Source organism: Chaetodon trifascialis, chromosome 11, assembly GCF_039877785.1.
Source record: "Chaetodon trifascialis isolate fChaTrf1 chromosome 11, fChaTrf1.hap1, whole genome shotgun sequence".
NCBI classification, from domain to species: domain Eukaryota; kingdom Metazoa; phylum Chordata; class Actinopteri; order Chaetodontiformes; family Chaetodontidae; genus Chaetodon; species Chaetodon trifascialis.
In genome coordinates, this window is record NC_092066.1 from 13371905 (window position 1) to 13389319 (window position 17415).

At 41.1% G+C, this 17415-nt stretch overlaps 1 protein-coding gene across 1 annotated transcript in view; it reads left to right on the forward strand.

Moving 5' to 3' along the window:
- The first annotated feature begins 4782 nt into the window (after window positions 1–4782).
- Window positions 4783–17415, forward strand: part of eif2b3 (eukaryotic translation initiation factor 2B, subunit 3 gamma) — a 29907-nt gene continuing 17274 nt past the window's right edge. Inside the window, exons 1-5 of the mRNA XM_070975089.1 lie at window positions 4783–5100; window positions 6235–6400; window positions 9015–9172; window positions 15843–16002; window positions 16116–16227. Of these exons, the coding sequence (XP_070831190.1) occupies window positions 6253–6400; window positions 9015–9172; window positions 15843–16002; window positions 16116–16227 (578 nt within the window). The 5' untranslated portion in view covers window positions 4783–5100; window positions 6235–6252. The remainder of the gene's footprint in view (window positions 5101–6234; window positions 6401–9014; window positions 9173–15842; window positions 16003–16115; window positions 16228–17415) is intronic.

The following is a 17415-nucleotide window of genomic DNA, read 5'->3' on the forward strand; positions in this document are numbered from 1 at the left end:
ATAAACACCATTTTTAAAATGAATAAACCAACAGCAGTTTGACCGATGTTTCCTCGAGTATACAAAAAAATCAAAGTGAAAAATTGAGATGTCTTATTAAAACAATCCAACATCAGTTTGATTGATATTCCTGGATGGATCCTTGCACACAGACACAAAAACATGATTCAGGAAAATAAATAAAAACGGGGATATCTGTTTTTGTAAATGAACCCTTTGTTTACTCAATCTTACTATTGACATATACAAAGACTGTGTGTGTGTGTGTGTGTGTGTGTGTGTGTGTGTGTGTGTGTGTGTGTGTGTGTGTGTGTGTGTGTGTGTGTGTTTGCATGTGTCTGTCTGTGTGCGTTTTTCTGTGGCCACTCTCTGTCTTACAGACTGTCCACTGACTGGGAGGTCCCTCAACCACACAGGGCAAATATGTCCAGACTCACACACACACACACACACACACACACACACACACACACACACACACACACACACTGAAGACCGGGAAGCTGCTGTTGAAACTTTGTGACCAAACCATGATGCGATTCCTTTCGTTTACTTGGAACTTTTCTTCCTTCTGTCCTTCATCATGTCATTCTCTATTCCTTCTGTCTGTCTTTCTTTACTACAAACTTCTCACTTTGCAAAATATATCAATTAAGCAGTAGCACTTGCTTCTGCATTACACCCGCATATACAGAGGGGGCCAATCCACACCTCACGATATGCCGTAGAATATCAAACAAGCCTGATTAGAAGATGACAACCCCTGCTGCAACAGGAAAAAAAGCACTTCAAACAAAACAAGGCCAGCATGACAACCATTACTCCCTCTATTCAATACACCTGCATTTGATATAAATGTGCAGTCCTCATATATAAGATGACTGTACTTGGGCCAGACAGAGACAGACATGGCAGGCCACCAATGCAAACACCAATGCAGACAGATAGGAGAATAGATTAAGTTAAAATGCAGGTAAATGGACAACACACACTGTTAGAAAGTCAGTTAAACACACAGTTAAACAGACAAGCGGTGTACAGAGAAATGTGCCAGCGCCTTGCGGCTGGGAGTTGCCCAGCTTTTCCCACTCTGGCTCTTCAAAACCCAGCCCAGATATTTCCTGGTTCTGACACCAGCTTGGCTCTCAGATCGCTCCTGCATGCGCAGAGAAACAAGAGAAGAATTGCTTCAACTGTGAAACTCAAGTGAAAAAGAATGAATTTCAAGGTCTGGTGACGCAGACTGCTGAACTTTTGGAAGAACAAAAAATGCATTTATTTGTGAAAGTCCTTGGAAAACATGCTTCATATCACAGTTGTTTGGGTCGATGACACTTAACGTTTTGCAGCTGGTTTCAAGAAGTCATGGTTTGGGGGATTTATTCCAATAAGACGATCACCCGTATCTTGTAAAATCTTACATAACAAGGTGCATTTCTGAGCAAGCAATGTGGGGAAGTACATGGACTGTAATTAAACACAGACACCAGCCCATCTACTGATTATTTTTGGTGATCTGTGAAAGAAAAAAAAAATCAAAGAATGTCCTAAAAGGAATTAAAAGAATATCTGCTGCATTGTTGAGCAGCAGTGCTTTGAGACATCTTTATCTGTGGCTTCAGTGTGTATGTGTGTGTGTTAATCTCTGACACTGGGTGAACGGGCCTGTTTTGGTTTCCACAGCAGCGGTGAGGGCCCCACAGTGTACTGGCCCTGGAAGTGGCGCAAACACAAACCACAGTGTAAGTATCCCTGTGTGTGTGTGTGTGCGTGTGTGTGTGTGTGTGTGCGTGCGCGCGTGCATGCGTATGTGTGTGTATGTGCTGCAGTGCCCACCTCTAAACTCAGAGGGAGGCTTCACACACATGTACACACCCATGCAATGCATGCTCAAACACTCACACACACACACACACACACACACACACACACACACACTGGCCTTGGCTCTGCGCTCTCCCTGGGTGGTCTGCGCTGCAAATGTTTATGATCTAAACCAAGCTAATCCAACTGGCTTGTTTCAGTGAATTGAGAATGATTTACAAGATGCAGCGACGGGGCCAAAGAAGGAGGAGGAAATCAGAGGAAGTCTTAGGGCTCCGTTTCCAGTCACTCTGTGACTAGACCTGCACTTGTCTCTCCATCTGTTCTCAAGCCTATCTATCTCCATCTGTTTCTGTCTCAGAGCTGCGGTATTCTGCGTCTGTGTCTTTTTCATTTGCCCCTCCCACTCTGATTGCTAAGACTGATGTCTTTATTTGACAAATTAGCTGAGCTTTGGCAATACGCAAAATGAAAGGGATCAGTGGATTTGCAGTTGCCTGTGAAGGCTCTCACCCTCATTCTCTGGTCTCATGTTCTTGTCTCACTTCCCACAGAAAAGAGAGAAAGAAAATCTTGATAAGAATCTTTAGCTTCTCTTCATCTAACGAACATGCCACATGAAGAACAAAATGACGCAATAGAGGGGTCCTACCAAGAAAAAAAGCGCTGTTCTACTGCAGCATGTGCGGCCATGGCCTCTGCTTTTATGTGAAGAGAAAAAGAGACACTGTCATCCACTTTTTGTGTCCTTCACAGACACGTTTGCATCTTGTCATGTGAGCTTTCAGTGACACCAGTAAAGTGCAGCCCAGCTCTCCAGTTTAGCTGAATGCGGAATGTCTCACACACGTCAGCGCTCTGTGGTAAACCAGCCAAGCAGTAATCTCTGTGAGTGTCAGTGGTTTGGGTTGACTTTTATTGCATCTACACTTTTTTTTTTTTTTTTTTTTTTTTTTGCCAGATCCCCTTTTTTATGGAGAGAGAGGGATGCCACCTGCACACTGACAACACCTTGTAAACTGGGGAGTGAAGAGGAGAAACAGGACCGTTTGAGCACATTGGAAAGTATAATTCATTACACAGAAATTAACTCAGTGGATGATTTCATCTGAGCTTTGTTTTTGTTATATGTTAAAATTTTTCACAAAAAATAGTCAAAAGTTACATCAGCTGGTCGACAAAGTTACATTTTTCACGTTGCAGTAGTTTCATCAAGAGACGGCTGTTTCTCAGTATCTCCTGCTAAGTTGAGCAGCATCACAATTTTATATTAGGTTGTTTGATTTAGGTTTTACAGAAAGTTTATGTCTATTTCTTGTGACAAAAGGCTTCATGGTGTAAAAACTACAGATCAGAGAGGAAGAAATAACTTATTAAATCACTGTTTTGAAAAAAAAAAAAAAAAAACCCTAAGGTAAAATTACCCAAACAATGCTTCTGTGTCCCAACTATGGGTTATCTCGGCCTGGGCCTGCATCTTTAACAGAGAGCTTTCATTACAAACTGGAGGTCTGGGTTTTGAGAGACTTAGACATTCACCAGACAGGGAGTGTCTAATGAAACACTGCTATCAGTGGCATTATGGGAAATGTGGGAACCAGTGTTTTATAAGCTGGACCAATACAAGAGAATAAAACCCATGATGTCTTCCCTTTCACTGCTTTGATTTGACCATCCGTTTTAAAAGCCCTGTAACACTTAAGGAAATGCAAGAGTAAATTGGTGGAGACCCAAAGACTTAAAGTTTTTAATGTAACACCAGTACTTTTGTCTAACCAGCATCTGTTTTGCCAGCAAAATGTTGTCCTGCTTATGTTGCTCTGTACTACTTTGGCTGGCTGTGCTGCAGAGACAGCCCATTACCAGTAGTTTCACTCCTAAAACAACTCAAGTATGTGTCTATTCCATGTATGACTGAAGTCTTTACAGTGCAACTGCATCCACTGCTCAAACTTGACTGTTTGTGATATCATTCCAATACCCACTGTCTACTTCTCTTTCATCACTCTTCTCTCAGCTGCTTCCCTCTTCTTCAACTCCTTGATCTCACCTCTGCTCTTTTCTCCTCATTACTTAAGGACCCTCTTGTCTGGGAACCCCTCTCTCTCTCCCTAACCTATTTTCACTTCTCTTCTCTTCCTCCTTCAACATTTCAACCCACCATGCTTCCTCCTTCCATTACTGTTTTATCCCATTATTCTGGCATTCAATCAACAACAGACAGGCAAGCATGTTTGTCTCTTTCTCACTGCTTTTCTCGTTCCTTCTTCCCTCCTTTCTCTCGCTCTTCTGGGTTCGAGCAAGCAGCAACGAGCAGTCAAGCTCATCTCCTGGCCAGAGCAAACAAAACCAAAGCCACATTCCCCGAGCTCAATTTGCTGTTACGTCTCAGCTCTGTGAATTGGGAGTTTTCAAGCTTGAAGTCTGGAGGAGTAGCTGGGTGGCTTCTGGCAGCTAATCGGCTCACACCCCTTTGTGCGTGCGTGTGTTTGAACCCTATGAATTACTGCACTTGTTCAACAGTCAAAAGAGAAAAAAATGCATATGCTTTTCAGGCTCTTTATTTGTTTCACAAATGGCAACTGAAAGAAAATCCAAAATGTTACATAAAAATATGTGTGGAAAATATTAACATCAATAAGTGTATAAGATGCCTCCCATTGTTGATATTGATATTCACAAATACTTTAATCCTCATAGCATTTGGAAATTTAAATACAAGACTGCAGTTAAGTTGTTATTTTATTTTAATTTCATTTTTATCATCGATTTTTGCTTGCTCAGAATAAACAGATTCTAGAGAGCACCCCGTGGCTTACATATCAATAAGACTTAAACATGTTGTTATTGTCACAATGATCAACTGTTGTGTGCTGTTTATGTTACAGTCAGAGACAAATCTTTACCACTGAGGGCAAATAAGCAGTAGGCTTTGGATTGAGAAGAGAAGTAGGAACCACTCTACGGAGGAAGTAGATTCCTACACGGACGTATTTCACTGAAAGCACACAGATGTCATCATACGATGCTAGCTGTTAGCTTCTTTTACGTAAAGTCTGTCAAGGAATTGAATGACTAATTTAATTTCTGCCACCGCCGGTGGTCTGAGTGGGTGTTTGCTTTTCAACAGACGTGTCCGGCTGCTTGTCAGCTGTCTTTGAAGCCGCGGTGTCGTTTTCTGCTTTGTGCTAATCGTTAGCCAACTGCTAACAACAGTGACAGCAACTTGCACGCGTCTACCGTTGCTGTCGTTTCAAGCGACAGACATCACTGCAGGTAACTGTCGACTTATTTTTCAACTACTGAGCGAGGCAGCGCGATATTTTATCTCCTTGTAATGCCATGTTGTGCATTCAGTTTGTATTGTACCTTGACCATGTGTCAGTGTGCCGCGACGTGTATCAGATAAGTCTGCTGTTGTGTGGATGACCTGTCTAACTTTGACTTAATATAGAAATAAGTGATGATTTCCTTATGATTTATGTGCCCTATAAACTAAAAGGACCATGTTCGGACAATCTGTTGTGAATATAATCTAATCCTGCTCAATACGGACAGCACAATAAACAGTACGCAAGTGTCATTTAGTTAGAAATAATGCTATTAAACCGTGTAATGATGACCACAGGCTGTGTTGATGACTGGCACACTTGCTTGTTGCCCCAAATACACACGCAGACATAAAGAGTGAGCCTACACTTTGTAATACAGATGATTTCCCATGTAATTTGATTAATTAATCAGATACCATTAAAATACTCACCAGTTTCCAACAAGTGCTTAAACTTAAACAGTCAAGGTAAACAGCACTATAAGGAGCAAAGGAGTAACAAGCATTTCAAAAGAAAGGAGAAATAAATAATGTGATCTATCTATCTATCTATCTATCTATCTATCTATCTATCTATCTATCTATCTATCTATCTATCTATCTATCTCATAGCTCAATAGATAGATTATGTTATGGCTTTTTTTCCTTGGATGGCTGTAGAAACTACGTGTTTTATATAACCTAACAATAACAATAACCCGCCATCTGAGTTTTGAGAGGTTTAGATTTCTTTGCTAAGAGTATAATTTATTTCTTCTTTCCCCTGAAATGCTTATTGTTACTCCCTTGTAACAATAATATAAAGCGGTGAGTATTTTATTGGTATTGCCACTAAATTACGCTCTGAATCATTGTGGACTGTATTATGAAGTCTACCTGGTCAGTTTATATATGTGTGCAGCTGAGAGCTTTGAGAGCATCAATTTTAAGTGTACACACGTAATCACAAACTACACAGTTTATGCAGCCTTATGTCTCCACACAATACTTATCCACATACAGGCATTACAAACAAGCGTTTTGGTAATTTTTGATTATGTGATTATGACTCTGTTAATCTCCATGTTTGTCTCTCTCAGGCGTTCCCAGCAGCTATCATGGAGCTCCAGGCGGTGTTGATGGCGGCTGGTGGGGGTTCTCGTATGACTGATCTGACATACAACACCCCCAAAGCAATGCTGCCCGTCGGGAACAAGCCCCTCATGTGGTACCCGCTGAACCTGCTGGAGAGGGTGGGCTTTGAAGGTGAGAGCAGCTACGTCTCATGCCCCTATTACTGCTACACATTCCTCAATTACTGCTAGCACTACTACAGGATGTTATGACAAGTGTAATTCATGTTTTCAGCATAGATGATGATGATGTCTTAAAAATTTCACCACACTGAAAATACTCTAGATTATAAATTATGCTGCGTAATTAGTCTCTTCTTGTAGTGTTTTTGCACCATTTAGTGTATGAAATCTTCAGTGATCTGCCCACTTTCAATCTGAGCAGATGTCTGATCAGCCACAGTAATAGAAAATGTATGTTTTTGTGTGCAGGGACTTTAACTCTTTTTTAATTTGTATTCCATTATACATGTGATTAACAAGATAAAAGATAGTTTGAAGATTAATTTTAGAAATGCAATGTTCGGTTGGCCAGGTCTGACACTGTGGCATTTTCCCGTTAAAGCTTAACGTTAATTGGATCTGATGGAAGTGGCCACATGTGAGCTCTTAGCCTTCCATCCGCTGTGTGTGTCAGTGACAGGGGTGGAAAGTGTTACAGGAGTGCACTGGCATTCTTGGTTAGTTTCCACATAAAATGTAAAGAAGCAAAAATACAGCCAGTACCTCTGGTCTCGGTTTATGTGGCCCACTTGGAATAGCTGGAACAAAAAGTGTGAAAATGTCATTTTGGTATTAATGTGGAAAGAGGACCTTTAAGAGAAAAGATCACCTCAAACAGTCAAACACAATGACTATAACTGTTCTTCATTTGAAATGCTGTATACGTTGGTAAAACTACTGTTTTAAAAACCCAACTGAGACATTTTATCATTCCCCAATGGTATGACAAGGAAGGAATGACGGCGAGGAACGTGCAGACTACAGAACCTCGACTGGTTTGAAAATACACCCAAATTCATGTCAACTGAAAATAAAAATAAAAATGAAATTGCTGCTGACATTCAGTAACCAATGATGCAAAGGCATTAACTTATCTGTTGCTGATGGGTTGTAATTCCTCGACTTACCTGAGCAGGCATGTAGGCAGTTGACCAGAGACTACATTTGGACTGTAACTGATGTGATTTGAAAGAGTTGAGTGTGTTTTAAAACATACTGAAAGGAGAGTGGAAGTCAAACAGCCAAGGCTGATCGTCCACACTTCTACAAATCTGCAAGCAAAAACTTCACGGTCAGTGTTGTTGCTTGTTCTCGTGAAGCGTAAAGTTCGAACATTTTTACTTAACGTCTTTGGTCGAGTTCATTGCAGACAGTGAATTTTTGGATGTGACTGACAGCGTAATTAGTTGCACGATATGTGTATATTTATGTTATATGTTATAGCTACACCTTAGCGGTACAGTTGTACTGGTTCCTCCATGAAACAACTGTCCCAGAGTGATCCATAATGATCATAACACATATACATATGTTGACTACCCCAGAGGAGTCATGTTATTCCTACACTGGCTATGTTTTGTCAAGACTGAACTTTACTACCATCGCCAACTGGATTTTAAGATTAATGGCATTTATTCCACCAAGGCCAAACGCCCTATCTTTTGCACTGTTGATGAAAGTGAAAAAGGCTACAAACAGTTTCAAAATTGAAACAATTAAAAATATGGTTCACCTTCTTTTAAGCTAAGCAAGTTGTAATTCTTTATTCTTTGCATGGCCAGTGGTATTTTTTCCGTGTGCTACCCAGAAAGCAGGCGAGAACACTTGCAGATTGCCGCCAGCAACATGTAGTTGCTCCTTTCACCGTATAAAACGTATTGAGTTTAACTGTGCTTATTTTTCTCGTCATAATTTCACCAGCCTGTCATCACATCAGCAGCCATTGTCAGGTGTGCATTTCCTGTCTAAGTTTACAGACCAGATTTTTGCCTGTTGTGCTGCATCTTGCAGTAGGTCCAGAAACTCTGGGCTTATAAAGGGATTTGTTGCAGTATGCTTTTCTTGCCAGTAAACAGGCCTGTTTGTTATAAAAGTCTGTAGGTCCTCACTAGCCTAAATAAAACTAGCTTTCTATACATAATCATCCTGTGTGGCCAGCAGTTTACTGTGTGCAGCCAGCTAGCCAAAGCCCTGCAATTTGGTTTTACTAGGCTGACACAGCTAGAGTGAACAAATGCCCGGTAGAGAACATTTTATGCAGACAAGGCTAATTAAAGCAGACGGACTCTGCAATGTTCTAGATTCATAAAGTGGTCTAGTAAGGTTATTACCCACTTTATAAAAAGCAGGGCAGTGGTCTTTGTCTGATTTAAGGACATGTCAGAGTCAAGTAGAGATATTCTGTGAACTTTTTCTTGGCCGTCTTTGTACTGAATGATTAAGGTATTGTTCTCTACAGGTAATTTAGGTCACTCAGGGTCGCCTCATAGGTGCCGATGGCCTCTCTCATTCATTAAAGGATCAGAGGGAAAGGCCATTACTTTTACAGTTCTTTTGTCCATATTTTTCTGGATATGGACATAATAATTTACATCACTTATTGGCAAGAAAGGGATGATATCAACTTAAAGAAACTATGAAGAAAAAACCTCCATGGATCACTGCAGCTGTGAGTCCACTTGATGCCTGCAGCTCTCTACTGTAATCAGTGTCTAATATGTATTTTCCGTGAACTGTGTTGTCAGAGGTGATAGTGATCACCACCAAAGAGGTCCAGAAGATGATGAGCGCAGACTCTAAAATGAAGCTGGACGTGAAGATGAAGCTGGATGTGGTTTGTATCCAGGAAGATGGTGACATGGGCACCGCAGACGCTCTCAGACACATCCAGCGGAAGATCAAGGTGTGTGTATCTTTGTGTATGGAAACTCAATTGGGGTTGATCATTAACTGCTTTGGGGTGCTGCCAAGAACAGAGCAGTCTTTCAGGTTTTTTTCCCACCCAGATAATACTCAGTAATTTCAGTAAATTACAAAAAACAAGAAAGTGACAAAATAGAGTGTAACACTTTGCACAAATGTGATGTTTGATGCTTTAGGTTTTATATTTGACTGGAAAATAGAGAGGAGGAGATCAACTTCCGATTGGCCCACTGAAAAAAACATTGCTCTCCTCACTTCAATTTAAATAGTCAGGTTTCATTGTCATAAAATAAAAGTTTTCAAATTACAAATCAAATAATCTGCATTAATTGATAAACCAAGATAAGCAAGTACATTAACCAAAATATTGTTTGATATTTTTTATTTAGAAGTTAGATCATTAACTGATGAATAACGAACATAAAAACACGGAAGACTTCTACATCTACACCCATTGATGAATGCACCCATTTCATTTTCATCCAGTTCACTCGGACCTTTATGTTGTGTTTTGATTTGCTTTATTGCGTGGTCCCAACAACACATACGTACCCACCAATAGCCAGTGTTCTGCAAGCCAGCGTTTCTTTTTAAGAGACACTGCTCTCTTGTGTAACGTCGACCTCTGAGACAGAAATTGTAGAGGTAGGAGGTAGAGTAGAAAAATGGCCAAGACTGAGGGGGAGGTTCAGGTGGACGATTTGTGTACTGCCGGGCGTCCACTGATCCGTGCCTTTCCCTCCCCTGAATGGTCAAGGCCGCCGAAGTGCCTCATTTCACCTTTTTAAAATACACACAAACATGCACAGGCACACACATTTACATGTGCTGACATGGTATCCATGACCCCCAACCCCAATTTCCAGACCCCCTCTGTATCCTGCCCACTGATCCCTCCATCCCTCCCTTCATCCAATTCTGTCTAAACAGATGAGGTCATGGTTAAGACTGAGAGTCCCTGTGCTGCCAGTTTACCCAGTGCACCATTTATTCTCATCCTGTAGTCATGCACATCTGTGCAGCATTTGTGTTTGGGTATGTTGGGGTATATGTCGTCCCTCTGTATATGCCATGGCTCTGACTGACCTCCTGTGACCGTGAAGGCATGTTTGTGTGAGGGTTTGTGTAGTTTAGAACAGTTGAAATATTTCTAAAGCAATTGCTCTTGTTTATTGTTTGACTATCAGTGATTGAATAGGGTTGGCTCAGTGTTGCTGAGTGTATAGAGATCTGTGCATTAGAGTGTAATGATTGCTTCCTGTTTGGTTTCTCTATAATTTATAGGGGTGCAGGAAATGTTGGTTTACTTAAGAATCACAGTTATTATCTTCTATGATTCTGAATGAATTGACAGAGGCCATAAAGTAGTGAAATACACTATATTACAAAAAAGGACAGAAATCACAAGAACACACAGCTGTGACGTTATGAGGAAGGAAAAATTAATTCAACCTGTCCAGTCTTCAGTGGAGCCAAGCTTTCAGATGCTTTTTCTGTTTAATAACCTCCTGGGGGATGAGCTTGATATGACTCATTCAATATGTATTACTTGCAGTACAGTGTGTGCTCAAACAGTAAGGACTTACTGTACTGCTGAATGACACATGACTGGCAGGTAAGCTAAATAGTGTTGATCAAGGTCGATGTCTGATTCGGAGAATAGTTTTATAAAATTTTAATGAAAAACCAGTTTAGCCACCTGGTAGCATCTCTAGTGAATTGAGAATCTTGTCTCAAAGATACATTTTGAAACATCTTGAGATGCTAAGAATAAAAAAGAAATCTCAAGGATTCCCGTTACCATCCGTCTCAGTTCAACAATCTCTGAAACGTGTTTCCAGATACCTCCTCTAATGAGAGCGTACCACATCAAACGCCTTTTTGAAGACGCAAGTGTCCTGCTGCTGCAGCTCAATACATTCTTCACAGCAAAATCAGTCGGCTTCGCTTTTGAAAGCAGATTTATCAGGGATTTAAAGCGCTGAGTTTGTTGTGACAAGTGAGTTTAATGTTTTTTCCTCTGGCATTTCAATGGGTCTGTACAGATTCTTATTATTCTCTTTGAGAGATGTTTAATAGATGCCTAATATAAACGCACACACACACATGCAGACACTTAAACAGGACTAGCTCCAGCATGTTCCATTGAGAATAGTAGAGGTCCTAATCCTTTGAGCAGCCAGCTAGATTAGAGGCATTGAGTTACACACACTCGCCCACTGGAGGGTGATGAGTGAGGAACTGTAACCATGGCCTGCCAAATCCCAGCACAGAAATCACTCAAACTGTCAAACCGATGCATGAGTACAGTACGGACACACACACACACTCACTCATCTCTTTACACAAGCACCCTCCCATGAGGGGATTTGGTGTAACCTATCAAACAAAATACTTACAGGAATCAGTGTACACTCTGGGTGAGCAGAGTAGGTCATTCCTCTCGATTATTGAAAAGAGAGATTACGGGCAGCATATTTTATTTTGTTGACTCTTCAAACAGTGACGTTACACAAAAGTGGAGGGATATGCCTGATCATTACTTGGGTCTTTCACGAGAAGCCAAACTAGTGAAAGGAGTACTTAACATGCACTTTTTGCTTTGTATGCTTAAACCCTCTTTGACATTGTTATTATCATTCAGGCTCAATCACCTGGCAGAATGAGTGGATGCAGACTAAAAGAACTATATATACATTGAAGTTGCTGATTCAAAGGTTCACCCTTGGTCTACATTTGTTAGCCAGCTTGTAAGACTCAAGACAAAGGGTGAAGAGAGAGAGAGGACTGAGAGATGGAGCTGAGGCTTTTCAGTTGAGAGGGACACGGCAAACATACTTAGATGAGGCTTGGTTTCTTTTTATTACTCTCCACCTCTGACCTCATCCACCCTTTTCTTCTCCTTCTTGTGACACACAGCAGTTTAAGCTTTGGGCACAGTTCAGTTTGAAGGTAGGGCTAAAAGCTGACCTACACATGGAGGGACATAGTGACATAATTATCAGATTGTGGTGGAAATGCACTCGTTTGGTGTTTGCTGAGCACATGAAAAATAAAGAGATATGAGAAGATTGTGTGGACACAAAGTGTGGAATGAGCCAATCAGGTCTCACGATCTCTCTCGCACGCAATACCGACAGAGAATTTAGAGTTTCCTAAAATTTCTTCATTGCAGTTTGCCACTTTTTTATATAAGGGGATAGGTCAGAGTCAATATTACTCACTTACTACAGACCAGCTAATCAAAAAAAAGAGAGAACAAAACAACTGAAGCTCCGTAAAGCTGATTCACAGGGGGTTTGACAGTATTTGCCATTTCATTTCTTGTTAGCACCAAAATAATTCTTTAAAAAGCCTTCATTTGAAAAAATGTTCGATTTTAGTGTGCTGTATATGTCAGATAGTTCTGGCACACTTGAAAATCCAGAGCGAGACAACAAAGCCATGTCGACATCACTAGACGATGAGGAAAAGCCTTCATCAGACATTCTCGTAAACAAAAAAGGGCACAGTCCTCTTAAATATAAAGTTTATTTGTTGTTTTTTTACAGTTTTGCCCTGAACAGGTATTTTACAAATGGTTAATAGCAGCTTTATACATGTAAACGGAGAGCAGTTCGCTGCAGTTTTATATACATTAAGGTGATTAGGAGGTTAGAGTCAACTTTACTTGCCTCTGTATATAGACCAGCCATAAACCTGCAGACTTGGCTTTTAATTTACAGTGGGATAAACAATACTAGTACTCTTGATTTTATGTCTTGTTAACACCAAAATATTTCCTAATAGCTTTAATTTAAAAGCTTTTTTTTAGTGTAAGTTAGTGTTAGTTTTTCATACACTTAGAAAATTCTTCAAAACAGCACAATCACTATAAATCCAAAGTTTCCAAGTATTGTTAAAGTGGGTCGAGATTGTGTAAGCAGTAGTTCTGGATTGATGTCAGCCACCACAGGGACAAGTGTGTGTCTCAGTGTGTGTGGTTGTGTGCATCAGTGTGTGTGGTCCTGACCTGTCCAGAGATCCTGGCTGTTGAAAGGCCAAAGTGTCTCTGTCTCTCCAGCTGACTCCACTCTGCTGTCGCCTGAGTGTGTGTGTGAGTGTATGCGTGCATACTTGTGTGCTCTGTTTCTGAGCATGTGTGCGAGCTCGCCTGTGTGTGATCGAGGGAGGAGAGAGTTGAAAGGTCTCAGTGTCAGCAGATCTCCTGCAGACACCTCCAGCTTTGCTGAGGCTGCTTCCTGTCGCCAGGCCCAGACCAGGTTATGCTGGGAGTTACTGCTAGGTCAACTACATGACCCTTGACCCCACTGATACCAGCCTGCTCCACACACACACACACACACACACACTCTTGGCTCTCTGACAACCAACCATAATGCTCATTACTTAAAAAAAAATTAGTTCATTACATAGATTAATGTTGCCTGTGTTGTACTGATGACAGGCGGAAGTTGACTCTCTCTTCATCCCTCACCTTTGTCTGTCCTGCGCCTCTCCATCATACCTCCAATGTTCCTTTCTTTCCTCTCTTCGTTTTTGACAGTGGCTGTTGATTCTTCGCTCATGTTTTTCTTCCTTATTTAATGCTGGCACCCCTTCCTCTCTCACTCGTTCTTTTCCTTCCTCCCTCTGCCACAGACAGAGTAAAGATGTCTCTGTCATTAAGGCGGCTGGTGCTAATGGTGGGATTAGTTCTCATGCTGACAGCCTTCATCGCCGGACAGACAGATGGATACCGCACAGAAATGAGGGCGCACCCACATGTAAAATACACACACACACATGCAGACAAGTAGCATTAGTGGAGGCCAGTTAAAGTGACTGATGTAGGTTTTGTGCTCTCTGTCGTTGGTGGTAGAGTAAGCGATATGTCTGTGGAATTCACAAGCTGTGTGTTGATGTACAGTTTAAAGCCCGCTTTGGTTTACATATCATTGCATATCTGGAGTGCTGAAAATAGTTTGAATTTATGCTGGAGATAATCTCTGGAGGGTGAGATGCTAAAAGAATACTCTTTCTCTGTCCTCCTTCAACAAACGATGGAGGGGTTCTTTCAAACGCAAATTTTGACAATTGAGGTTTGGAAATCAAGCACCAAAATCCTTGTTTTCTTTGTGTCGCTGTGATGTTTGAGCAGTGCTGTATTTTGGATCGGTTCATAAGAAGGTGCTCAAAGCCAGCCAGTCTGCCTCGTTGTTCTAAAAGAGAAAGATAGGAGATGAGCTATGTGACATCGTCACAGTTTCTTCTCAGAGAATGATAGAGAAATGACCCATGTTACAAACATAATTGGATATTTGCAAAGTTAGAGGTGGCTGATTTATTTTACCCACATCTTTTTTCACAGACACGATTGCTCACACAGGCCGAGAAGCAAACAGATCAGATATGCCTTCTGTCCAGTACTTATTATCCTTAAAGCAGTAAATGGAAAATGACAACTAGCGCCAAAGAGGTGAACAAGATTTCAGATCCACTGAGCAAACACAGGTTTGCTGTTTCCTCCAACATGTTTTTGTTACGTTTACAGACCCTGATAACATATTACTTTCCTCCTGACATTAATCCAAAACTTTTAAACAACAATAGTGGTATCTGTTATAGAAACGCAACACATCTGTAGCCATCAGAGTGCACTGAGCAGTTTAGTGCATGAACTAGCATTAAGAGAAGCAAAGGGGCATGATATGGGTTTATTGTACATTTTGTTGAAATGTAAAGAATGATATTCTGTATATTGTTGCCAAGCTATATTAAAGAATGAACAGGTCATCTGTACCTACGTTGTGATAGCTGAATATGTAATCCCTTTACTGCTTTTCGTTTTGCGTTCACTGCTGTGGTCTGACTGTACAGGCAGTGATATTTACACAGCTAAAGAACTCCTCTTTGACCCCTTTTATAATGGAGCACACTTTCAAACAACAGAATTGGATCAGCTGAGGAGAAACAGGCACATTCTTAAACAAAAACAATGAAACAAAGCAGGATTTATTACTCACTGTCGTCAGAGTTTAAGTCACTTTAACAGGGGCCGTACAAGTGTGTGTGTGTGTGTGTGTGTGTGTGTGTGTGTGTGTGTGTGTGTGTGTGTGTGTGTGGGTTTGGCTGATATACAAGCAATGCTTAACTTGGAAGAGCTCACTGTTGACTGTTATTCCTTCATTCTCCCCTTTCTCTCTCTCTCTGTCTATACGTGAGTCTGAAAAACCTGCTCGGTGAGCCAGATTCTGTTGTGAATATTGAAAATAACAGTCCAAGATCTCATGTCTTGAGGTGTTTATGTGGAGCATTGTCGCCACATTAATTTATGTATAGTCTACATGCATGCCAAGATGACTGTCGTGAGTGAGGAAACCTCACTTTGTAAACACAACTTGCCCTTCAAACTGTATGTCATGCATTTTTGTGTTTTTGTGGGCTTTTGTGTGCATGTGTGCGTGCAGGGTGACATTGGAAATGTCTTTAAAATCACGACAGGTGGGGAGATTTTGTTCCAAAATAGAGTACAAGCCAGAAACCTCTTTCTGGAAGCCTGAACTCTTTTTACTCTGTGAAGCAACACTAGTCCAACCCAGCGCATCCAATATGTTTTTGTCATTTTGTCTCAATTTAATCTCTTTTGTCTGTCCAACCTCCCTCTTTAGACGGACATCCTGGTGGTGAGTTGTGACCTGATAACGGACGTGGCGCTTCACGAGGTGGTTGACCTGTTCAGAGCCCACAATGCAACACTGGCCATGCTAATGAGCAAAGCCCACGAGTTTACAGAGACAGTCCCGGGCCAGAAGGGCAAGAAAAAAACAGGTAACAGGAAACATTAAGAGACGTTTTAACATTTAGTGTTGTGGAAAATGTGCCTCTTACTACTAACTGTGTCAACATTAAACACTGTTTATTGTCTTTGTTTTTTTCACCAGCTGAGCAGAGAGACTTTGTAGGAGTGGATCAGTCAGGGAAGAGGCTGCTGTTCATGGCCAATGAGGCTGATCTGGAGGACGGGCTATCATTTAGGAAGTCTATCATGAGGAAGTAAGTAATTGAAAAAGCCTGAAGGCTCATCCAAACCACAAAAACTCATTTTGTCTCTTTACGTTTGATTTAATTTGTCCAAGTTTTGAGGCGTCCATCTCAACATCTCCCTCCGTCCCAATACAGCAAAGGTGAATGGAGCCATGTTGTGCTCACAGCTTTAAAAAATCACATTTGAACATTTCATTTCAACATTGAACTAATCTAATCTCATCTATTTCATTTTCAAACACAACTCTCAGATTTTACTGACTACTGCTGGTAATTTTGCCAGAGGAAATTATATCTCTCATTTCAGATTTCATCTCTTTATTTCATCTAGTTAACATGAATTCCATTAATTGCATTGTGTTGTCAGTGGAAGATTCTCACCTCGAGATCAGTGTTTGGGGTTTGGCTGATGGTAAATGTGTTCTGCACATCTGCAGGTTCTAGTTAAGAGAGCAGATGTTTTGGTTTCTAACCAGGGTCGGTGTGTTTTAGGCTGAAGGGTCTGTGGTGGGTGTGTGGCATTTTTGTTACAGGAAGAATACTCTAGGTAGGTTTTCGCTTCTGAGTCCTAAAATGCACGTATGTGTGAGAGCGGGTGTTTTGGGAGCTCGTAAATACTTCATGGAGCCAAAGCCACTGTAAATTCTGGCCAATAAGAGTGGGGCCAGAACAGCTGCTTGCATGCTTCCCTGCTCAGGGAAATCTTCAGCCACACACACACACACACACACACACACACACACACACACACACACAGATATATATACACACACATTCTGTCTTTTTCACACACACAGAAGTGCTTATATGAACACACAGAGACACACGTAACACGACCTGGAGGTGGACACTGATGGAGCGAAAACACTCACACGTTGTCACAGTGTTATGGAAACACAAGCCCTCAGCTAAACATTTATGACTTACATCGAAAGACTTATAATGTTTAAATCACCTCTGATCATTTATATACAGACACGTCCCGCAGCCACACGAAACCGATTTTAAAAAATCTCTCGACATACAGGATTTATCGCTGAAGGTAATAACAGAATGAATAGCTGGAGATCAGGATTTTGCGCATCTGTACCATCGAGCCAAATGTCAATCCTAATGTCATAGACACACTGCAGGTGTCTTGTGGTTTGTACATACATCACCTGACTCTTCCCCTCTTCACTTCATTCTTTCATCCAC